The sequence below is a fragment of the Ovis aries genome, chromosome 24, assembly GCF_016772045.2.
Source record: "Ovis aries strain OAR_USU_Benz2616 breed Rambouillet chromosome 24, ARS-UI_Ramb_v3.0, whole genome shotgun sequence".
Classification (NCBI taxonomy): Eukaryota; Metazoa; Chordata; class Mammalia; order Artiodactyla; family Bovidae; genus Ovis; species Ovis aries.
Window position 1 is genome coordinate 33,513,116 of NC_056077.1, and position 20,848 is coordinate 33,533,963.

Consider the following 20,848-nt stretch of genomic DNA (forward strand, 5'->3'; position numbering starts at 1 on the left):
CCCACCCCCCACAGCTGCAGCCCTGGGGCTTCCTAGTCACCTGCCCAGGCTCTGAGCACCCTGTGAGAAGGGCTCTGTGTGGCAGACTGTCGTCACCGCTTCACACCTGGTGGAGGGCCCCTCACCCTGCTTCAGGTGCCCTCCTTCCATCCTCCACCTTCTGGATGCCAAGCCCTGGGCAGACAAGGACTCAGGAAGCTCCTTTCGTGAGATTCAAGCCCTTGTTCACCCAGCCTCAGGTCCCATGCACTCTCTGGTACGGTAAGGGCCAGAGACACCAGGCCCCTCTCCCTCCCCGTGACAGTCCTTGTCTGCCCCCACTTCCTTCCTCCCTGCCACCCCTCACATCCTTTCTTCATAGCAGTTATCCTGGGGTTCCAATGACTGCTGGCCTGGGACCCATGAGTGGGTGGAGATCTCACTCTTCTTTGACCATGAGCCCCCAGCGTTTCCACCAAAGGATAAACTAGTCCCTGAAATGCTTTACCCTGGGAGGGTGACCCATTCAGTGTAATGGGGACAGGGGACAGGGCCAACCCAGTGCCTTGGGTAAAATGGGGAAAAAACACATAGGTCACAGCAGTGTTTGGTCTCAGAGGAAAGAATCTTTCTGCAGAAGCTCTCTGCATTTCAAAATACTGGGATGATGAGCTCTGGAAAAATAGAGACCATTTCTATTAGAGGCAGCAGAAGCCTAAGAATTGGGTGCTGTTTAAATCCAGCCCCAGGACTTCCCTGGTGGTCCAGCGGTTAGGACTCTGAGCCTCCACTGCAAGGAGCTGGGGTCGGCTCCTTGGTCAGGGATCCCAGGGACATGCAAAGAACCTCAGCAGGTTTAAGAATTGGACGGTCTGGGGAATTCTCTGGTTGTCCAGTGTTTAAGACTCTGTGCTTTCACTGCCGAGGGCCTGAGTTCGATCCCTAGTAGGGGAACTAAGGTCCCACAAGGTGTGAAGCATGGTCAGAGCAAAGAAAACCAAAAAGAAAAAAGAATTGGACGGTCTGGTTTTGAATTTCCGTCACCAAACACCTCATGGTGCTGCACAGCAAAACAAACAAAAAAAACAACCAAGAAACAAAAACAAAACCCAAAGACAACAGAATCACTCCCAATCTGTCTTTGGTGAACACTGTGTCGACTGCGCGGCTTTAGACCCCACCTGGCCGCCCCATCTCCAGCCTGGCTGTGCTCCCAGGGAATGACCTACACAGCCTCCAATAGGCTACCTTGCCTTGGGTTCAGCCAATGGGAGGGGCCGGCAGGGCTTCAGCCAATGGGAGGGGTCGGCAGAAGGCAGGGGCGGGAGTTGAGAGAGAGGCAGCTGCCGCCCTCGGGCTTCCATGATAGCTGTTGGTAAAGAATCCGCCTGCGATGCAGAAGACCCTGGTTCGATTCCTGGGTCGGGATGATTCCCTGGAAAGGGGATAGGCTACCCACCCCAATATTCTTGGGCTTCGCTCGTGGCTCAACTGGTAAAGAATCCGCCCGCAGTGCGGGAGACCTGGATTTGATCCCTGGATTGGGAAGCTCCCCTGGAGAAGAGAAAGGCTACCCACTCGTGTCCTGGCCTGGAGAGTTCCATGGGGGGTCACAAAGACTCCGACACGACTTTCACTTTCTTTTTTTCTCCTTCCCTACCGGGCCACACTGCCCGCTGGAGTTCTGTCTGCAGTTGAGTCCCTCGTGGGTCCCCGTCCACACCTGAGCACACAGGCCCTCCTTTTAAACTCTCATTCCCCCGCTGCACAGTCTCACTGCTTCCTCCAGGACTCCGCTAACGCAGTGCCCAACAAAGGGCACAGAGCTGGACACATTCAGCTGTTAACCTCGAGAGCCTTGTTTGGTCTCTATGGAGAGGGGTGGGGGGTGGGGGGGGACCCTCAGTTGCCAGCCTGCAAAATGAGTATAAAGCTGGCAGAACAGTGACTACGTGATCTAAAGAAAAGACATCTTTCTGCAGGAGGCAGCATTAGCTATCTTAAGCGTTCTCACTGAACTCATCAGATTTGTTAGCTGATCCATCACTATTCTGTACAGGGGAGACTTCGATTTTTCCTTGTGGGCCCACTTACATCTCCAACAGATTCAAATCCAAACCCTCATGCCTCTCTGGCAGCCTTGCCCGGCTTCCACTGCTGCCCCCTTTCTCTGGTTCTCTGCCGCTTTTGTTGAGCTCCCTTTTCTCAGACAAGGCAGCTCAGTTCCACACTTGTTCCACACCAGGCCCCCTGAGGTCTTTATCAGCCATTCACATTAGAGTAAGAATTAGCTATCAGTCCACCAGGAGAACAGGATCAAGTCAGACTCCTGGCACCTGGGTGTTCATGAGCTAGGAGACATTGGGGGGAGGCCAGGAGGCCCCACAGAGAGAGAAGCAGAAACTGCAGGGGTCCTGGACCTCAGTCACAAGCTTTATTGTCTCGAGCACGGACTCGCCACACTTCAACAATTCCACTTTGGGGAAGGGAAGGGGAGGGTGCAGGAGGGCTTGAGGAGGGGCACGGCTGAGCACACACTGGGCAGGCGCAGATGCTCATGGGGAAAGCGCTGGCCACCTGCCGGCCCATCCCCGGGGGCTCAGCTCCTCGCAGAGTGGGCTTTTGGCTGTTAGTAGACTAATCAGTGCCTCCAGTGGGCAGGGCAGCTGCCTGATTTTGCTGCAAAGAGTAGTATTTGACTCTGGGTTAAGCCACTACAGCATTGCTTCTAGACTGTTGTTAATGAAACCGCATGCAAGAGCTACCGAAAGCCAACGGGGAGCGAGGAGGGGCCGAGAGGACTAACTGGCTGCCCCCGGGGTGGGCCGCTTTGGGGGCAAGGACGTGAAGACCACCCACCTGTACCTGGGAGCACTCGGGTGACCTGGGCACCACCTGCATACCTGTCCTGGTGCAACTGGGGAACACCATGCTGGCCCATCGGGCATCCCCTCTACCCCTAAGGGGAGAGGCCCGTAAGCTGGGGGAGTGGGGGCAGGCCTCCATGGAGACGCTGCAGTGCAAGGCAACCATCTGTAGGTCTCCTGGCTCTAGAGGTGGGGCTTCGGGCAGATGCTGGCTTTCCCATCACAAACGAGGCTGGAGTAACTTGGCAGGCTTGAGGGGAGGTGGGAGATTTTTCTTCCCCAATCAATCCTTGGCTACAGGAGACAGGACTTAAAATGCCCAGGCAGACGCCTCGTACCACTGAAAGGGGGCTGTTGGGCTGTGTGTTCAGTTACATGTGCATGGCCATGCCTCCCTGAAGGCTCACCCACGTGTACCTGGCTGATTCCGTGCGCAACGAGGCTGCAGTGTGTGCAACTGCAGCCCTGCCAGGCCTGGGGCTCCATCCTGGAGCCCGAGGGTGAGCATCCATGTGGTCCGAGCATGACTGACTGCAAAGGTCCCACCCACATGGCATGTGTGCATGCGTGACCCCTCTGAGTGTGCCTGTGCCAAGGTCAGAAGGTGTATACGTCGGGGTCTGCATGGGTGAATCTGCCAGTAGGAGGCCGGTTTCAGAACATCGAGTCAACCCGGGGACAGCATATGACCTACCAGTCAAAGGGCTGGTTTGGGGCCTCCCTGTGACCTTCCTGCCCCAGCTCCAAGCCAGGTCTCTGGGGATGGGTGGGAGAAGGAAAGGGGCTTCCAGACTTTCCTCATACTGTGGCTCCTGGCCTTGGGGACCACCCTCCAGACAGCAGCAGCTTGGAGCTGCGTGTGCGCTGGGGTCGGAACGAAGGGCCTACCTCCCAGCACTTTGAACCTGGGGCCTTGCTGGGCAGACGGGCTGAGGGGAACTTGTACCACTGTTTGCAAGAGGCTCAGTGTGTGGGGACAAGCCCTGGGGACTGCCTTAGTCTGGAAGAGGCTGCAGAAAAGGGGGTCTCCTCTTGCCTCCAAATGACCGGATTTCTCTCCTTGGTGCCTGAAGGGGAAGCTGGGGCCCTCCTCTGGCCCCTTCCTGGGACAATGGCTCTCAGGGGTCTGAGAGGGACCCCCAGGAGAAGGAGGGGAAGAAAGGGAGTGGGGACATGCCCAGGGGCCAAGACAGTCCTCAGGGCAGCGCCTCCTGGGGAGAGGGGCCTGTTTGGATCACCCCGGCCTTCCCGAGCCAACTCCAGAAACTGCCGAGTGTCCAGGGCGTCCAGGCTGCAGGTCCCGGGGGCCCAGGCCAGGGCTGTACCGCTCTCCGTCGAAGGTCGTGCTTGAGGAAGCCTTCTGGTCTGGCAAGGGGTCAGGGGTGGGGGATTGTCCATGGCTGTGGGTACATCATTGTTACAAACACTGTTCTCGTCTTCAAAGCGACAGTCCTGCCCCCTGAGTGGAGGGGGCGCCGCCGGGGCCGGCTGGAGGGGCTCTGGTCCGGACTGGGCCGCTCCACGGTGTCCCTTAGGGTCAGTGCTTGTCCTGCAGAGAGCAAGGGCTTGGTCAGCAAGGGTCTCAGGAGGCCCAGGGGCAAGGGGCAGAGGGGGTGGGGCGGGGCTGGGGGAGGAGAGCTGGCTGGTGCCAGGTGGCGGGAAGAACAGCATGTGCCAAGGCCCTGAGCAGAAGCGCTCTGTGCTGAGTGTCTGGGGCACAGCGAGACAGCAAGCGGGGTGGGAGCAGTTTATGGGAAGTTGAAGGGACGAGGCAAGAGTGGCAGGATTTACAAAGAGCTCCGAGGGCTTGTGTGGAGGCTGGATCCGAGGAAGGGAAAACTTGTGCTGAGACTCCAAGCCTCAGTTTTCACATCTGTAAACTGGGATGAACCCCGTGTGCCTCGCAGGACAAAGCCACACAAAGGTCTGGACATCAACTCCCAAGGGGCCCGGTACGGGTGGCTCCTCTGCAGACACAACCCTGACGGGTCCTGCTATAGCTTCCTGCTTCCTCCCTGCTCTCAGGTCTGGTGCGGGCTCCCCACCTCCCCACATCCATCTCTCTGCTCCTCCCCACAAGGCCAGGCCCTCGGCAGATGCTGCGGCCAGGGTTCTCTGGTCTCCACGTGAGTGCCTGCAGCCATGGCTCCGTCGGCTGAGTTGGAAGGACAAGCCTTCTTTCTTCCAGCCCAAGGTCGCACTGGCGCAAGGTCACACAAGGAGCCAGGGACAGAGCCTAACTGGGCTGGCACCTGGGCCTCAGGTGGGCTCTCTAACACTGCAGGTGAATGACAGGAGCTAACTGTGGGGTGTGGGCCACCAGACACCCCCTTAATACAGAACCCAGCAAAACACATTCCCAGCAAGGGAGTCAGGCCCATGAAAATCCTGGGAAACCAATTTTTCCGCCCACAATTTTATAAAACGTAGACTTTACAGAGACTGCTTAAGAAAGAGAGAAGATGCTACATTTAAAATATTCTGTTGAAAAAAACCAGGAGGTGAAATTGAATACTAGAGCTTGCTTTGTTGTTGTTCAGCCGCCAAGTTGCCTCCGACTCTTGTGACCCCATGGACTGCAGCGCAACAGGCTTCCGTGTCCTTCACCATCTCCCGGAATTTGCTCAAACTCACATCCATTGAGTTGGAGCACGCTATCTACTCCATTACATAATTTAGGGACTTTCCTAGCAGTCCAGTGGTTAGGATTCCACCCTTCCACTGCAGGGGGCCAGGTTAGATCCCTGCTTGGAGAACCAAGATCCCACAAGCAGTGTGGTATGGCCAAAAAATTAAAATGAAATAATTTACATGCTACTTTGCAACCATCACAATAAAGACAGCTCAGGCAAGATTCCCAGATCGATGATGAATCCAGGGGGCATTTCAGTCAGGAACTGAGAATTCACAAGGTCTTCTAGGGTCTCCACTGAATATTCATTCAGAAAGAACCGGTAACCATACAGTAGGGGTCAGACAACACCTTGACCAGGTGATTAAGATTCACACCTGGAATGAAGGGCAGATGGACATCACGTGCCCCAGTCGTGATGCCTGGAGAAGAACATGACCTTGACTGAGTATTTCAGCCTGAATTGCAGAACCCGGCTCTAATCACCCCAAAGGACAGTCAAACCTCAAAGGAGGAATCTTCTATTAAACAAAGAGGGAGGGATTGTGTTTCAAAAATGCCAATGTCATCAAAATCCAAGCGAAATGGAGGAAATGTTCCAGAGGCAAGGAGGCTAAAGAAGACGTAACGAGTAAACGAAACGAGCCTCATTAACCTTAGGTTGGATCCTGGACTGGGGCAGGGAGAGAGCTGTGAAGACACGCCAGGGTCAACTGAAGAAAACAGGTAGGGAGTATGATCGGCTCTATTAACAAATCTCACAACAGCATGACATTTGCTGAGACTGATAACTGTACTGTGTTTATATAAAATCACACCCTGTTTCTCGGGGAATGCAGACTGAATATGCAATTACTCAAATGGTTCAGAAAAATATTGTATGCATATAACACACATCTACACACAGGGAACTAAATGTAAAGCAGATGGGGCAAAATCTTAACCACGTGCTATGGGGGAAAGGAGAGCTGATGCTCTAGGTGCCGTTTACTTTCAGTTTCTATCTGTGTATAGGTATTTATGGGCTTCCCTGCTGGCTCAGCGGTAAAGAATCCGCCGGTAAGGCAGGAGATGCAGGTTCGATTCCTGGGTCAGGAAGATCCCCTGGAGGAGGGCATGGCAACCCACTCCAGTATTCTTGCCTGGAGAATCCCCATGGACAGAGGAGCCTGGCGGGCTGCAGCCCATGGGGTCGCAAAGAGTCAGACACAACTGAGCGAGTAACACTGTCACTTGCATAGTTATTTATTTATCTGGCTGCACCAGGTCTTAGTTGCAGCACGAGGGACCTTAAGTCTTCATTGTAGCCTGTGGGGTTCTCTAACTGTGGCTTGTGGGATCTAGTTCCCCAACCAGGGATTGAACCGGGGCCCCCTGCACTAGGAGCTTGGAGTCTTTGTCACTGGACCACCAGGAAAGTCCTTCTAGGTGTTTTTCTTTTTAATTCTTGCAACTTTTTTGTCTATTAAAAATTATTTCTAAATAATTATTAAAATTATCTAAATTATAATTTTAAATGATTTCTAAAAGAATGTATAGGGACTTCTCTTTTGCCTTCCAATGCAGGAGGTAACAGGTTCGATTCCTGGTCAGGAAGCTAAGATTCCACATGGTTCAGGGCCAAAAAACCAAAACATAAACAGAAGCAACATTGTAACAAATTCAATAAAGACTTTACAAATGGTCACATTAAAAAAAATCTTAAAAATACAATTGTAAAAAAAAGCATGTATATATGTCAACTATATGTATTAGTCTCTCAGTCATGTCTGACTCTTTGCGCCCCATGGACTGTAGCCCGCCAGGCTCCTCTGTCCACGGAATTTTCCAGGCAAGAAAACTGGAGTGGGTTGCTATTTCCTTCTCCAGGGGATCTTCCCGACTGGGGATCGAACTTGGGTCTCCTGCGTTGGCAGGCAGATTCTTTACTGTCTGAGCCACCAGGAATAAAAAATTAAAAAAAAAATTAACGTGTACATAGATTTACAGACATATATACACACACATAACAATCTTCGTTATTTACAGGAGTTTTGTTCTATAGAATCAGACTGTCATGGAACCAGCAAAACCTGAACCATTGCTCTCAGCGGAAATAAAGGTTCCTGCAAATCTCTGATCTGACGCTCATCAATCGATCAACAGGTAACCATGTTTCATGCGTGCTTCTGTTTAAAACATCTCACTGAATACGTGTTGTTGACTCATTAATAATGAACTCAAGGCCGGCAGCACTATAACTCATGCCTGAGTGGAGCTTCTCTAAAGTATTTTCTGGAAGGCACTTGCAGCCTTCCTGCACTTAGGAACACTAGATGGCTCTTCTAGAACACAAGATGACGCTTGGGGGCCATTTCAAATAGTGGAAATCACCAAGAAAAAAAGCATGAAAATGTGGGAAACGTGTCACTAAACAGACCATGAAAAGGACACTTGTTGGCAGAATGTTTGTACAAGCACGCTGCGTTGTACAAGCTCATCTGGGAACATGCCATGTCTCAGGCGATTACATTTTCTCTACTCTGCATGTGTCCCTGAATGACCACGAAGGTGCTGTCAGTGTGGAGTGTGGGGTTACAGATACATGTTACCAAGCAGGTGAGTTTGCAAACGGCATAGTTCGGACTGGCTGTACATGTGGACATACATACACACATGCACACTCGTATGCTTAGCAAAGTAATGTCAGCTTCGCTCATCTCTGGGTAGAAGAGCTACTGGTGAGGGTTTTTTTCTGGCCACGCTGCACAGCTTGTGGGATTTTAGTTCCCTGACAAGAGATCAAACCTGTACCCCTTGGAGTGGACGTGCAGCCTTAACCACTGGACCACCAGGGGGATGTCCAGTGTTTTCTTCCTTATGTATTTTTGATTTTTTTCCCCAAAGTTTCCCCATATTATTTTATAATAAAAGGTTTTTGGAAAGGGGAACAAGGTTAAAAAAGCAGGATGGGAACTGAACCAAGTTTGGCTCTGCGATCCTCCGCACCCCCCCCTCCCGCCGGCTCCCTGCCATGAGTAGCCCAAAGGCTCTTGCAAAATGTGTCTTTGTAGTTTTGCTGCCTATTCAAAGTTTCCTCTCCAGAGAAGTCAGCCTGTACGCGAGGGCCGTGGGAGTGACAGAGCAAATCCCCCCAGGGACAGGGTGCCCTTACCTCTTGTTTGTGGGCCTTGTCTTGCTGGTGGATGCCGTTTGCAGAACCGGAATTGCCAATGGCCTGTTAAGAGTCAAGGGCAGGAGGCTGAGCGAGGTGCCCCAGCCAGCATTTCCCAGTTCGTCCACTAGATGGTGCGGTCTTCCCGATGGGACCATCGCAGGCTCTGAATTCTGAGTGTGCGTTTGTGAGGGCTAAGTCACTTTAGTTGTGTCTGACTCTGTGCGATCCCATGGACCATAGCCCGCCAGGCTCTTCTGTCCATGGGATTTCCCAGGCAAGAATAGTGAAGTGGGTTGCCATGCCCTCCTCTAGGGGCTATTCCCTACCCAGGCATCGAACCTGTGTCTCTGGGTCTCCTGCATTGCAGCTGGGTTCTTTACCACCAGCCCCACCTGGAAAGCCCAGCACTCTGAGCAGACCCCATCAAAATGGGGAAATCTAAGCTCTCGGGGCAAGGCTGCATCTCCGCCCTTTGTCTGAGCTCCTCAGGATAAAGCCATGGACCCCTCGGGCTGGGACTTCCAGGGGGCAAGGCTGAGGCTCTCCCCCCAGACCTGGGGGGGCCCCAGCTCACCTGGGACTTGTCCGGGCAGCTCCTCATGGCCTCCACGAGCCTCTCCACCTGCTGAGCCTGGTCCAGCGCGTCCCTCAGCACGTCCTCCGTGCTTATCAGCTGGTGCTGCAGCCGCAGGAGCTCCGGTGCCGAGGATGAGGACGGGTCGATGAGGGAGTATCGCCTCTGATCCGATAGGGACTTCTCTTTGTCCTGGAAGCAGCAGGAGAGAGGACGAGCGTGTGTGTGTGTGTGTGTGCGCGTGCGTGCGTGCGTGTGTAGACAGGAAGAGTGTGTGTGTCTGTGCGTGCATGCATAAGTGTGTGTGTGCGTGTACGTGCTGCAGGAGGGTGACCTCTTCTCTGGCAGGAAACTCATCTGTCCCACATCATCTCTGGGTCAGGCCTGGGCATCACCAGGATGCCCCTCAAGCCTCCTTCCCTCACCTGAGGGTCCCTACAGAAGCATCTTTCCTGTTCCCTGCCCTGGATTCCCAGGTTCTATCAAATGCTCCATGTTTTCCAAGTGTTTAAACCTAGGACCCCTCCCTCTCCTCTTTTCTTCCGGTATCCCCCCAACTCCCTCCACACTGTCTTACATGGGTCCTTCCTCTTCAGCCCTAGAACACCCACAGCCTCAGCCCCTGAACCCCTCCTCAGAACCCCCCACCGCCCTCCTCAATAGGACATTCCTTCCCTTCCCTTCCAAAGGCTCTGTAGCTGACCCCGCCCACCATGGTACCCGAGATGGGCAGACCACAAACCCTCCCTGCACTGCCCTCCTTGGGCGGGTGCTTCTAGGTCCTTCAGCTCTGCTCCGATCCTCTACCCAAGCCTCCCGCTCCATCCGAACCTCCCTCACTTCAGGAGGTTTCTAACCACCAAGCCCATCCCTAGTTCGCTGTGGTGCTGGGGACGGTATAGGGGGGACAGGGGAGAGGCTGGTCACGTGTAAACTTGACCAGCTTGTGGTTCATGGAGAAGGCGTGGCTCCGCCCCCTCCATGCAGCTCTGGGAAAGTCTTGGAATCAGAACTCCCAAGGCCCCACCAGCCCCGGGGTCTTGGTTTCCAAGTTACACCCAGGCTCACAGCACCATGAGGACCACAGAGGGGTCTGTAACCACTCTCTGCTGGGCAGACTTGCCAGGACTGAAAGGCTGCAGGGCAGCTGGGCCCAGTGGTCCCCATGCCCACAATCTCGGTGCAGACAGAATAATGGACATCCCCCTCCCTTAACCCTGCAGGTCTAAGGCTGCTCCCGTGGCAGCAGGTGGGTCCTGGGCTCTCCTCCTGCCTGTGAGGCCCCTCTTCTCCCGTCTCCTCCACTGTGGCTGAACTGTGGCTGGGCGGGTGGGCAGTGAGGGGCTTTGGAGCAGCTTCCCCTGACAGCAAGCCTGTCCTCCTGGACCTAACCTGTCCACATCCTGGAGTTGACCAGGCCTAGGAACCAGCCACAGGCTAGTCTTGAATGCTGACCAGTGGGTGATGGAGTGGGATGATTCTGTCCTGCGCTATGAGCCTACCCCACCTGCATTTTTGGGGACTCCGCTCAGTCAGGCCTCTGTTCCCCTCTCGTCCCTGAGATGGATGCATGAATCGCCACTGTAGGACCCTGAACGAGGAGCTGGCTTCTTGTTGATTACTTCCCTGGATGGGGAGCTCACCACCTGGCGGTAGGCCACCCCACCTCTAGACTGGTCAGATTCTTAGGGAATCTTCTTTTGCATCGCATCACCCAGACAGCCACACAACCAGCCATGATGTCTCCAAAAGGGGCCTCCCGTGGCCCTTCCACCAGCCACACTGCTGACCATTCCAGTGGTTCTAGGGGATTTTGAACCCTCACTGTGACTTGGCAGTCCCTGGGGTGGCTCCAGGAGGTCACCAGTCTCCAAGGCCTGAACAGCAGGTTGCCCCAGCCCCTCCCTGGTGTCCCCTATCCCCAGGCCGCCCCCTTCCCCACGCACCAGCCCGGTCAGCTTTTCCCGCAGGCCTCGGATGTCATCCTTGAGTTTCTGCTCCTTGATCCGCCACTCAGCCTTGTGGACCTCCCGGCTCAGGTCCCTCTCAGGCCCCGGGGAGTGGCGATTGGCCTCCAGCAGCAATACCCGCAGTTCGTTCAGACTCCTGTAGGGGGCGGGGGTGTACAGAACAGCAGTCAGTCTGGGTCCCTCAGCTCTCACGCTCCACAGTTAGCCAAGTGCCTGAGACTGGCCATCCCGAGGGGGCTACTGGCTACCAAGACACGGCATCTGTGCCAGGAGGGTCCACAGAGGAAGCACGAGGCTTGAAACCATCGGACCACAGCTGGAACCCGACAGTCAAGAAGACTCAGCCTTAGAATTTTTTTGGTTTTTATTTTTTTAAAGAGAATATATTTGTTTAATTAAAAATAGTGCAGAAGTAGAAATATAATGTTGTATACACAAAACTTATATAATGTTATAAATAAATATAACTTCCACAACATACTTTTTATTTACTTATTTTAAAAAATATTTAATTTTTATTTGGCTGCATCAGGTCTTAGCTGTGGCCCACAGGCTTAGTGGTTGCAGCACACAGGCTTAGCTGCTGTGTGGTTTATGGGATCTTAGTTCCCCGACTAGGGATTAAACCTGTGTCCCCTGCACTGCAAGGCAGATTCTTAACCACTAGACCACCAGGTAAATCCCAATAAAATACATTTTTAAGATAATAATAAATTAACTTAAATAAAAATTAAAGCGTTTTTCCAAGACAGCTCATGGGGCAAGACATTTTAAATACCTGATATCAAATAAGTTTTATTTCCTACATCAACTCTTGATTAACTGGCAGTAGCTGCCTGGAATACTGTGGTAAGACTGATTCTGAGGTCACATCTGGACTTTGCAGAAAAAGAGTGCAGTGATCAGTTAGCAATGTCTCCCATGGGCAGAGGCTGGGAGAAAAGGACAAACCCCTTTTAAGTTCTTCCCCTTGCCAGAATCTACTTTAGAGGAGGGGGGAACTCCCTCTCTAGGTGGCCATGGGTAGTTAAAAGAATAAAGTAAAAGTTTGCTGGCACTGATCCTTCCCCTTTCTTCCTGCTCTGAATGACGGCACGTGATGGCTGGAGCTTCAGCAGCCACCCTTGCAACCATGAGGAAGACTCTAACAGAACCCAAGAGAGCAAAGGTGTTGGCATTGGTACCTTGAGCCACTGAACCAAATGCCAGCTGTAGCTACCTCCAGATTTCTTGTTACGTGAGGAAAATAAATCTCTACTCGTTTAATCTGCCAGTACATTTCTAGCTATCTCCCACTTCCATCCTAAGTACCAAAGAAGCAAGGAGTGGCTCATGGTAGCCTACATCAACCAAGGAGGGCTTCAGGGAAGAGGAAGTGGGAATCCTCAATAATTTTTAAGAGTTTCTAGGGGTCCCCAAGACTAAGATATTTGGGAATCACTAATCTTTCCTATGAGCTCTGCTTGGAGAACTGTGTTAAGAAGGATTCTGAGGCTTCGCTGGAGCTTAGCAGCAGACAGTATGGTGATCTCTGGTGATGCCAGTCACCTGTCTACGCCTCCAAAAAAGACTGGGTACTACTAACTGGGTGGAGTGAGGGTCAGGCTGGTCTAGTCACCGCCCACGGCTGACTCACCGCTCCTTCCGGAGCAGCTCCTGGCTGATGAGGACCAGCTGGCCCGAGGCATCATGGGTCTTCCGGGACACGGCCTCCAGCTCCGCCTCCAAGCGCCGCTTCTCTTTCTGGAGGGTGTCCACCTTCTTCTCGCCCGACCTGCACTTGCTCTCCAGTGCTGAGGCCAGCCAGCAGGGCAAGAAGGGAGAGGGTTGGGATCGCCACAGGAACCTGTTCCACCCAAGGGCCAAGGCCCGGGCAGGCAGCAGGCTTTCCCGGGGAGAGGCGGGTGTTAACAGGGACACACTCCACTGAACGGACCTCCCTCATCCTGCAGGGCCACGCAGCGAGGGGCCGAGAAGAGCTACTTAGGAAAAGCAGCCACGGCCCCCACACAGCAGCCGGGCCCCTCTGGTGTCAGGAAAGCAGTCCAGCCATCGAGAGACAGGGGCGTTTACACTGTTACCTGGACAAGGGAAATCTACTTCACCTTGGCCCTGGAGGACCCTGAGGTCAACTGACCTTTGCGGGACCCATTAAGCCATGTGAATGTGATGGGGAGTGGAGAGAAGGGGGGGGTGAGAACTGTTTCCCAGGATGGGGGCCGGCTCACGGGCACCACCACTGGCATTCTGGTGGACAAGAAGCACGGCCAGTTTGTCACCAAGTCCCAGATTCCTGGTCCCCTACCACTCCCCCCACCCACCAGGCTACCCTCTGGCTTCATCCCCATTTCCCTTGGGCCTTGGCTTTTGCTGCAGCCAAAGTCCTCCCCCTTCCAATTCTGAAATCCTGGTATTTCTTCCAGGGGCTGGTGCCCAAATACCATACCAAAAGGCAGAGAGATTGAAACCCAGGGGTCTTCAAGCCCAGAAAGAGAGACATTATGATGCAATTGCAGAACACAGGGAACAGAGGCCTGGCTCTGGGGAGAGAAGGTGGCTGGGGTCCCCCATTTGTTTTTTTGTGTCTGTGCCATTCGGCCTATGGAATCTTAGTTCCCCAACCATGGATCAAACTACTGATGCCTGCATTGGAAGCGCAGAGTCCTAACCACCGAACCACCAGGGAAATCCCTGGGGCCCCCACTTTTATTACGGATGAAGTGTGGGTGACCACTCCCCCCTCACTGCTGCCCAGGTGGAAGTCCAGTGCAGGCCACCTGGGCCAGGCTGACTTCTCGAGGCAGAGTGGGGAAGGGCACCCTGACCAGCGTCCTCTCCCCCTCCCCCGCTGGACTGGCACGTGGCCCAGTGAAAGCCCCCGCATCTGCCCGGAAGGAGGGAGACTTACCACTTACTTGGGCCCTGAGCATCTCGGTCTGAGATGTTAAGGCTGTCACCTCTTTGTCCCTCTTGTTCAGCTTGTCCTGCAGGCCTGGGGAGAAGGGAGAGATGAGGGGCCATCAGTACCCCAGAGCCACTGCAATCTGGTGGATGAGGGGGGGTAGCCCTCTCATCCAAACCCTAAAATGACATCACATTTGGCCTCCAGAGTCTAAGTTTTTTCTCAAGACAGTCGACCTTCTGGGTGAAGTGAAAGTCGCTCAGTCGTGTCTGACTCTTTGCGACCCCATGGATTATACACTCCATGGAATTTTCCAGGCCAGAATACTGGAGTGCATAGCCTTTCCCTTCTCCAGGGGATCTTCCCAACCCCGGGATCTAATCCAGGTCTCCTGCATTGCAGGCAGATTCTTTACCAGCTGAGCCACAAGGGAAGCCTGGGTAACCCACCCTGAAGAAGAGGTGCCAGAGTTGTATGGTCTTGAGCAACTTAACTCTCAGACTCTCAACTTCCTCAAGTGAAAAATGGGGCTAATAAAGGTGCTCACGTCACCTGGCCACATGCATTCACTACTGGATAGCCCAGGACAGTCATGAAAAAGATGCAAAGAAAGTTCTGGAAATGTATTAATTTTATGTATGTTAATTTATAAATTCAATGTGATGCCAGTAAAAATGCCAGCCAGACTGTAATTTTTGTGGAACTAGATAAGCTAATTCTAAAATCAATTGGAAAAAAATTTTTTAATTAGTAAATAAAAATTTAAAAAAATATATTTAAATAAAAATAAACAAAGTCATTTGGAAAAATAAGCAAGATCAGCCAAGAGAATTTGTAAAAAAAAAAAAAAAAAACTTCTTTAAATAAATACACAATTACCAAGGGTGTGCGTGCTCAGTTGCTGAGTCTTGTTCGACTCTTTGTGACCCCATGGACAGTATCCCAGCAGGTTCCTCTGTCCATGCAATTTTCCAGGCAAGAATACTGGAGCGGGTTGCCATTCCCTTCTCCAGGGGATCTTCCCGATCTAAGGATCAAACCTGAGTCTCCTGCATTAGCAGGCGGATTCTTTACCACTGCACGACCAGGGAAGCCTGCAATTACTATATAATTTAACAATTCCCCTCCCGAGTATACACCCTCAAAGAGTTGAAAACAGCAACTCAAGAAGTATCCCCACATGCACACTTACAGCAGCACTATTCACAATGGCTGAAAGGTGGAAGCAACCCAACTGTCCACTAACAGGTGAATGGATAACAAAATTGGGCGTATGCATACGATGGCCTATTGGTCCCACCTGGGAATGAAGCACTGACCCGTGCTATAATGTGGATGAACCTTGAATAGATTATGCAAAGCGAAATAAGCCAGACATAAAAGGCCACATGTTATATGATGCTATCTATATGAAACATCCAGAAGAGGCAAATCCATAGAGACAGAAAGCAGATTAGCAGTTGTCAGCAGCTGCAACGAAGGGAAAGTAAGGGAATGACTGATAATGCATATGGGGCTTGCTCGTGGAGTGATGAAAAAGTTTTGGAACTAGACACAAGAGACGATTGCACAACACTCTGAATATATCAAAGCCCCTGAATGGTTTGTTTTAAAATGGTTGATTTTACTTAAATTATATCTCAATTAAAAAAAGGTGGGAGGGGGGACGTCCCTAGTTGTCCAGTGGCCAAGACTCCATGCTCCCAAGGCAGGACACCTGGGTTCGACGCCTGGTCAGGGAATTAGATCCCAGATGCTGCAACTAAGACCCAGCAAAGCCAAATAAATTAAAAAAGAATGGCCGAGAGAATTTAAAAAAAACAAAAAAAAAAAAAAAACCCCACAGAGCGGAAGACCAGCCTTGCCAGTAACTGAAATATAAACGAAGCTTCAAAATACTGTAAAAGTGTTGCATGAACAGACAGATGGGTCACTGGGAAGGAATAAAAAATCTAAAGAGTCAATTACCTGATGGAATTTAAAGACGGCGAGTTTGGTTCATGCAAATCAGTGGAGACAGGGAGATGAGGTTTTCAAAAATGGTGCTGGGGGAAGTGGGCACTCTTGGGGAAAAAAATAAACATGGATCCTTACCTCACACCTGGAGTAAGAATTCTACATGAATCAGAGACTTACACAGAAAAAGAACAAACCCAAGATCCCAAAAACAAAGATTGATTTTTAAAAATCTGCATGGCAAGGGACTTCCCTGGTGGTCCAATGGTTAAGACTTTGCTTTCCAATGCAGGGTGCGTGGGTTCGATGCCTGGTTGGGGAGCTATATTATAAAACTTTTAAAATGGTCCACATCAAAAAAATATCTTGAAAAAAAGAAAAATAACAACACCAAACACACAATCAAGTTCTCAATAAACAGCCTTCGCCCTCCTCCTGTGGGGGGTGAGTGGTTGGTGCATGTGGCAGACAGCTCTTGCATGTGTGTGCTAAGTCACTTCAGTCGTGTCCAGCTCTTTGTGATTCTATGACTGTAGCCCGCCAGGCTCCTCTGTCTATGGGATTGTCCAGGTAAGAATACAGGAGTGGGTTGCCATCCCCTCCTCCTGCGGATCTTCCCGACCCGGGGATTGAACTCATGTCTCTTACGTCTCCTGCATTGGATGGTGGATTCTTTACCACTAGTGCCACCTGGGAAGCCCAGGCAGCTTTCACCAAACAACAGATGATGCAAAACAAAGTCAAATGAGCTTGGAGGCAAAACCCACCAGCGTTTCCCCAAAGCCCCACATCCCGCCCGGCCCAGTGGCCACTCACCCTCCACAGTCTCCTTCATCCTGATCTTCTCCCCTGAAATGTCGTTGGACTCAATCATCTGAAAGAAGAGCCCTGTAAGGGGGATGCTCGCCTCCCCATCTCAGCCCCCAGCCCCAGCCAGCCCACGTCTCTCCAGTTCAAGGAGACTCTCATGAACTTGCTGTAGCAGGGGGCACAGGTGTTCTAAGTCTCCTTCCCCGACAAGAGGACCCCCTCTCTGCTCCCAGGGGCCCCCAAGGCTGCTTACACAGCATCCATGTGATCACTGCCTGTCATTTCCTGTTTGCAAATGTCTAATATAAACAGCTGTCTCCTTCCTGGGGATGCCTACAAAGATTGGTCCTGGGACTGTTTCCACCATCATCCAGAGGCAAGACTCCCAGCCTCGGTTTCCCATCCATAAAATAAGAATCGACTGCCACGGGGCAGCGCATGCAGAGCATGCTCAGAGATAGCTCCCAGAGGGACTTCAAGAAATGCTACTTTCTTTCTCTGTGTGGGTGCATGTGTGCTAAGTCATTTCAGTCATGTCTGACTCTGCGCGACCCTATGGACTGTAGCCCGCCAGGCTTCTCCCTCCACGGGATTCTCCAGGCAAGAATACTGGAGTGGGCTGCCATGCCCTCCTCCAGGGGGTCTAACACTTCCTTTAAAAAACAAACCTAGAAGCAAAAAATCAACTAAGAAAAAAAAATCTGTGTGGCAAACATCAACAGGCTCCTCCCTACTTCTTGGCAGAATTTTCTGGCTTCCTGCACAAGCGAAACTGGCCGTCCCCTGAGCCTGCAGTTTGCCAGACCCTAGCATTGCTATCAGGGCAGCGCAGAGTCGAGCAGGCAGTCACCTCCATCCATCTGCCCCTCATACCTCCGCTCATACATCCCTAGCCCTGCTTCAGCCAGTCTGTTGTGATTAACAAAGCCACCTAGGTCTTTATTTATACACATTGCAGGGAAAACGAGGCATACATTAAACTTTTTAAAAAAATTCCCGTACTTACACATGAGAACAAAAATCAAGTTGTCCTTGAACTTAAACCTTTGAATTTTGGAGGGCATGTGGGTCCAGACCAAGGTCCCACATGTGCAGAAATCAGTGGGCGTTTCTAAGGTCACCACCCACTCCCTGGGGTGCAGTCTGTGACAGGGGCAGCAGGCCATCCTGTGGAACCACAGCAACCGCCAACCTCCCTGCTAAGGGAGTCCAGGCCCTAGGGCCCCAGGCCTGACCCTCCTGCCCTGAGCAGCCAACCAGGCCATGTGCACACAGCTAACCTGGGGCTCTTCTTCTCCTCTCTGCCCAGCATCCTGGGAGGGCATTTGCTAACAGGGGCCCCCGCCTGGGAGGAGGGGGCAGATGGCCGGTGCAGTGGGGCCTCAAGGCATGACACAGGCAGGGCTCCTTTTACAAAAAAGGCACCCCCTGTATGGAGAACATCTGAACACTGGTTGCTCAAACACTGAATTCTGGATTAAATGTACAAGGGGAACCAGAAGCTCAAGAACCACTGGGGCTGATAAAAAGGCAACTATCTTGGGATTTCCCTGGTGGTCCAGTGGTTAGGACTCCAAGCGTCTACTGCAGGGGCCCGGAGTTCAATCTCTGGTTGGGTAGCTAAGATCCTACAACCTCGAGGTGGGGGGCAGAGAGTGGGGGGAGGCAACGATTTGCTGCACATTGTCCCTTCATATAAGACTCTGTCATTCCGGGTACTTCTCTGGCCCTTAGGCAGTGGGGTTCAACAGGAACTCTGCCACTGATGGGCAAGAAACTCCGGGAAAGCTACTCTGCCTTGCAATCTGGGTTTGCTCATCTATGAAACGGAGCCAATATGAACCCCAAGGGAGTCCAGGTCAGATGGGGCATCCTAGGGCCTGCACCCACGTGTGGTGCCCAGAACCGCTCACGAGGCCCTTCCTGGCCGGCGGGAACACCCGTCCGTGACACCTGGGGTCCCAGCCTCCCCAGAGTGCTCAGCTGGGACTTCTAGTTTTGCAGCAAAGCTGATACGGGGGGCAGCAGTCTCCCCAGGGTCACATCCCTCTGGCCTTGCAGAGCCCACTTCTGGGACCACTCCCCTACTCCACCACTCCATTTGGGAAAGTGGCTGCCAGACTGTTGTTCCGTCTCATTGGGACTGGCAAATAAGGGGCCACCCTCAGGTCCCCTAGGTTGGCACTCTTGTCAGAAATGGGACTCCCTTACCTCTGCCCAGTGGTGGGCAGGGTTTGCCTTCCACATCTCTGCCAGCCCAGTGCTGGAGCTCCCGGTACCAACACCCTGAGGAGGCCTGGGAGCCTGCACGGTGGGACGTGCCTGCCAGCTGGGGAGAAGGCTGCTGCCCAGGGACGCTCCTCTCCAGGCTGGCCTGTGGGGACCCAACCAGGTCTGCTCAGACTGCTTGGGGGCCCCACGGTCACTCAGGCCTGCTGCCCTTCTGAGAGAGGGGCCAGGGGCTCCTCCTCTGAGCCAGGTGCCCTGCGATCTCAGACAGGTATGCTCCAGGTGGGACGGGCAACGGGGACGCTTCCTGGGCTGCAAATAAAAGGTCAGTAGATGCCTGAACCCTCCCCCAGCCAGGCACTTGAGCCCGGGGCCGCTTGCCGCCCCATGGGCAGGAGGGGCGGCGGCCACCTACGTGGGTGTGCTGGGCTGAACACAGGGACTCGACGGCCTGGAGTCTGTTTTCGGTGACCAGAAGCTTCTCCCGCAGCCTCTCAGCCTCCTGCTTGCTCTGGGCTTCGGAGCGCTGCAGCAGCTCATAGTCCAGCATCTTCTTCTCAGCCAGGGAAATCTGCTCCTTGAGGAACTCGATGGCCTGCGCCTGGCCCTGGTACTCCACGTCCAGCTTCTCCAGCTCGCGCACGCGCAGCTCAGCATCTCGGCATTGGTCCTGGGCCTCCTGCAGCTCCAGCCGGTGCTGGCTGGCCTGCACCTCCAGCTGGGCACACCAGTGCTGCTGCACGGCGGCCAGCTCCTCCTGGGCCTCCTGCAGTTTCTGCCGCAGGCCCTCCTTCTCCTTCACGTGCACGGCTGTCTCAATGTCGTGCTTGGCCCTCAGGTTGCCCAGCTCCAGCTGGTGCTCCATCTTGATGCCCTCCATCACGGCCTTCAGCTCCCCGATCTCCTTCTGCTGGGCGCCGGGGCCCGAGTTCAGGGTGGCCTTGAGATCCTCCAGGGACTTCTGGTGGTCCGAGGCCAGCGAGTCCAGCTTGGACTTCCAGTTGTCCATGAGGCCCATGTTCTCGCTGGTGGCCTGCTGGACCTTGGCCTTCAGGTCCACCACCTCCTGTGCGTACTTCTCGTTGGCCGCCCGCAGCTTGTCCACCTCCGCCTGGTAGGCCCTCAGCGCCTTCTCGTACTTGTCCCTCAGCAGGCCGCTCTCCCGCTGGCGCTCCTTGCTGGCCGACAGCAGCCGCTCCCGCAGCCGCAGGGTCTCGGCGGCCTCGGGGTGGTCAGCGGGCGGCGGGCCGGAGTGGAGCAGGCACTGCTGCAGCTCCTCGATCTCCTCGCGACGCAGGCTGAGCTCCTCCTCCAGCTGCAGCACCCGCGACTTCTCGGCCACCGTGGTCAGCTACCGGGAGAGAGGGAGACCGGGGTCAGCGGGCCGCCAGGTGAGGGGGCAGGGGGCGCGCAGGAGGACGCGACAGGGGAAGGTCACGGGAAGGACACCCCATCCCATCTGAGCACCGCCTCCTGCCTTGGGCCCCAGTGATTCGGGGACTCAATGGTCCCCACTGCCCTAGCCGGCTTGTGACAAATCCGTGGTTAAAAGAAACCATCTGGGGACTTCCCTGGTGGGTCCAGAGGTTAAGACTGCACGCCCCAGTGCTGGAGGTGCGGGTTCAGTCCCTGATGGGGGAGCTAAGATCCGGCGTGTTGCAGCCAAAAATAAATAGATAAAGCAGCCAAGGAAGAAACTGGTTGGATGGCATCCTTGACTCACTGGACTTGAGTCTCAGGGAAGCCTGGCGTGCTGCAGTCCACGGGGTCGC

General features: G+C 53.5%; 1 protein-coding gene across 3 annotated transcripts in view; it reads right to left on the reverse strand.

Moving 5' to 3' along the window:
- Positions 1 to 2,391: 2,391 nt before the first annotated feature.
- Positions 2,392 to 20,848, reverse strand: part of CLIP2 (CAP-Gly domain containing linker protein 2) — a 75,489-nt gene continuing 57,032 nt past the window's right edge. For 2 of the 3 annotated variants that reach the window (XM_027961905.2, XM_027961904.2), the window contains 8 exons: positions 19,492 to 20,427; positions 16,854 to 16,911; positions 14,088 to 14,171; positions 12,816 to 12,972; positions 11,156 to 11,315; positions 9,210 to 9,401; positions 8,633 to 8,695; positions 2,392 to 4,395 (listed from right to left, as the gene is read on the reverse strand). In XM_027961905.2, coding sequence (XP_027817706.1) covers positions 4,384 to 4,395; positions 8,633 to 8,695; positions 9,210 to 9,401; positions 11,156 to 11,315; positions 12,816 to 12,972; positions 14,088 to 14,171; positions 16,854 to 16,911; positions 19,492 to 20,427 — 1,662 coding nt within the window. In that variant the 3' untranslated portion in view covers positions 2,392 to 4,383. The remainder of the gene's footprint in view (positions 4,396 to 8,632; positions 8,696 to 9,209; positions 9,402 to 11,155; positions 11,316 to 12,815; positions 12,973 to 14,087; positions 14,172 to 16,853; positions 16,912 to 19,491; positions 20,428 to 20,848) is intronic. The other variant, XM_060405906.1, reaches the window with a different exon arrangement.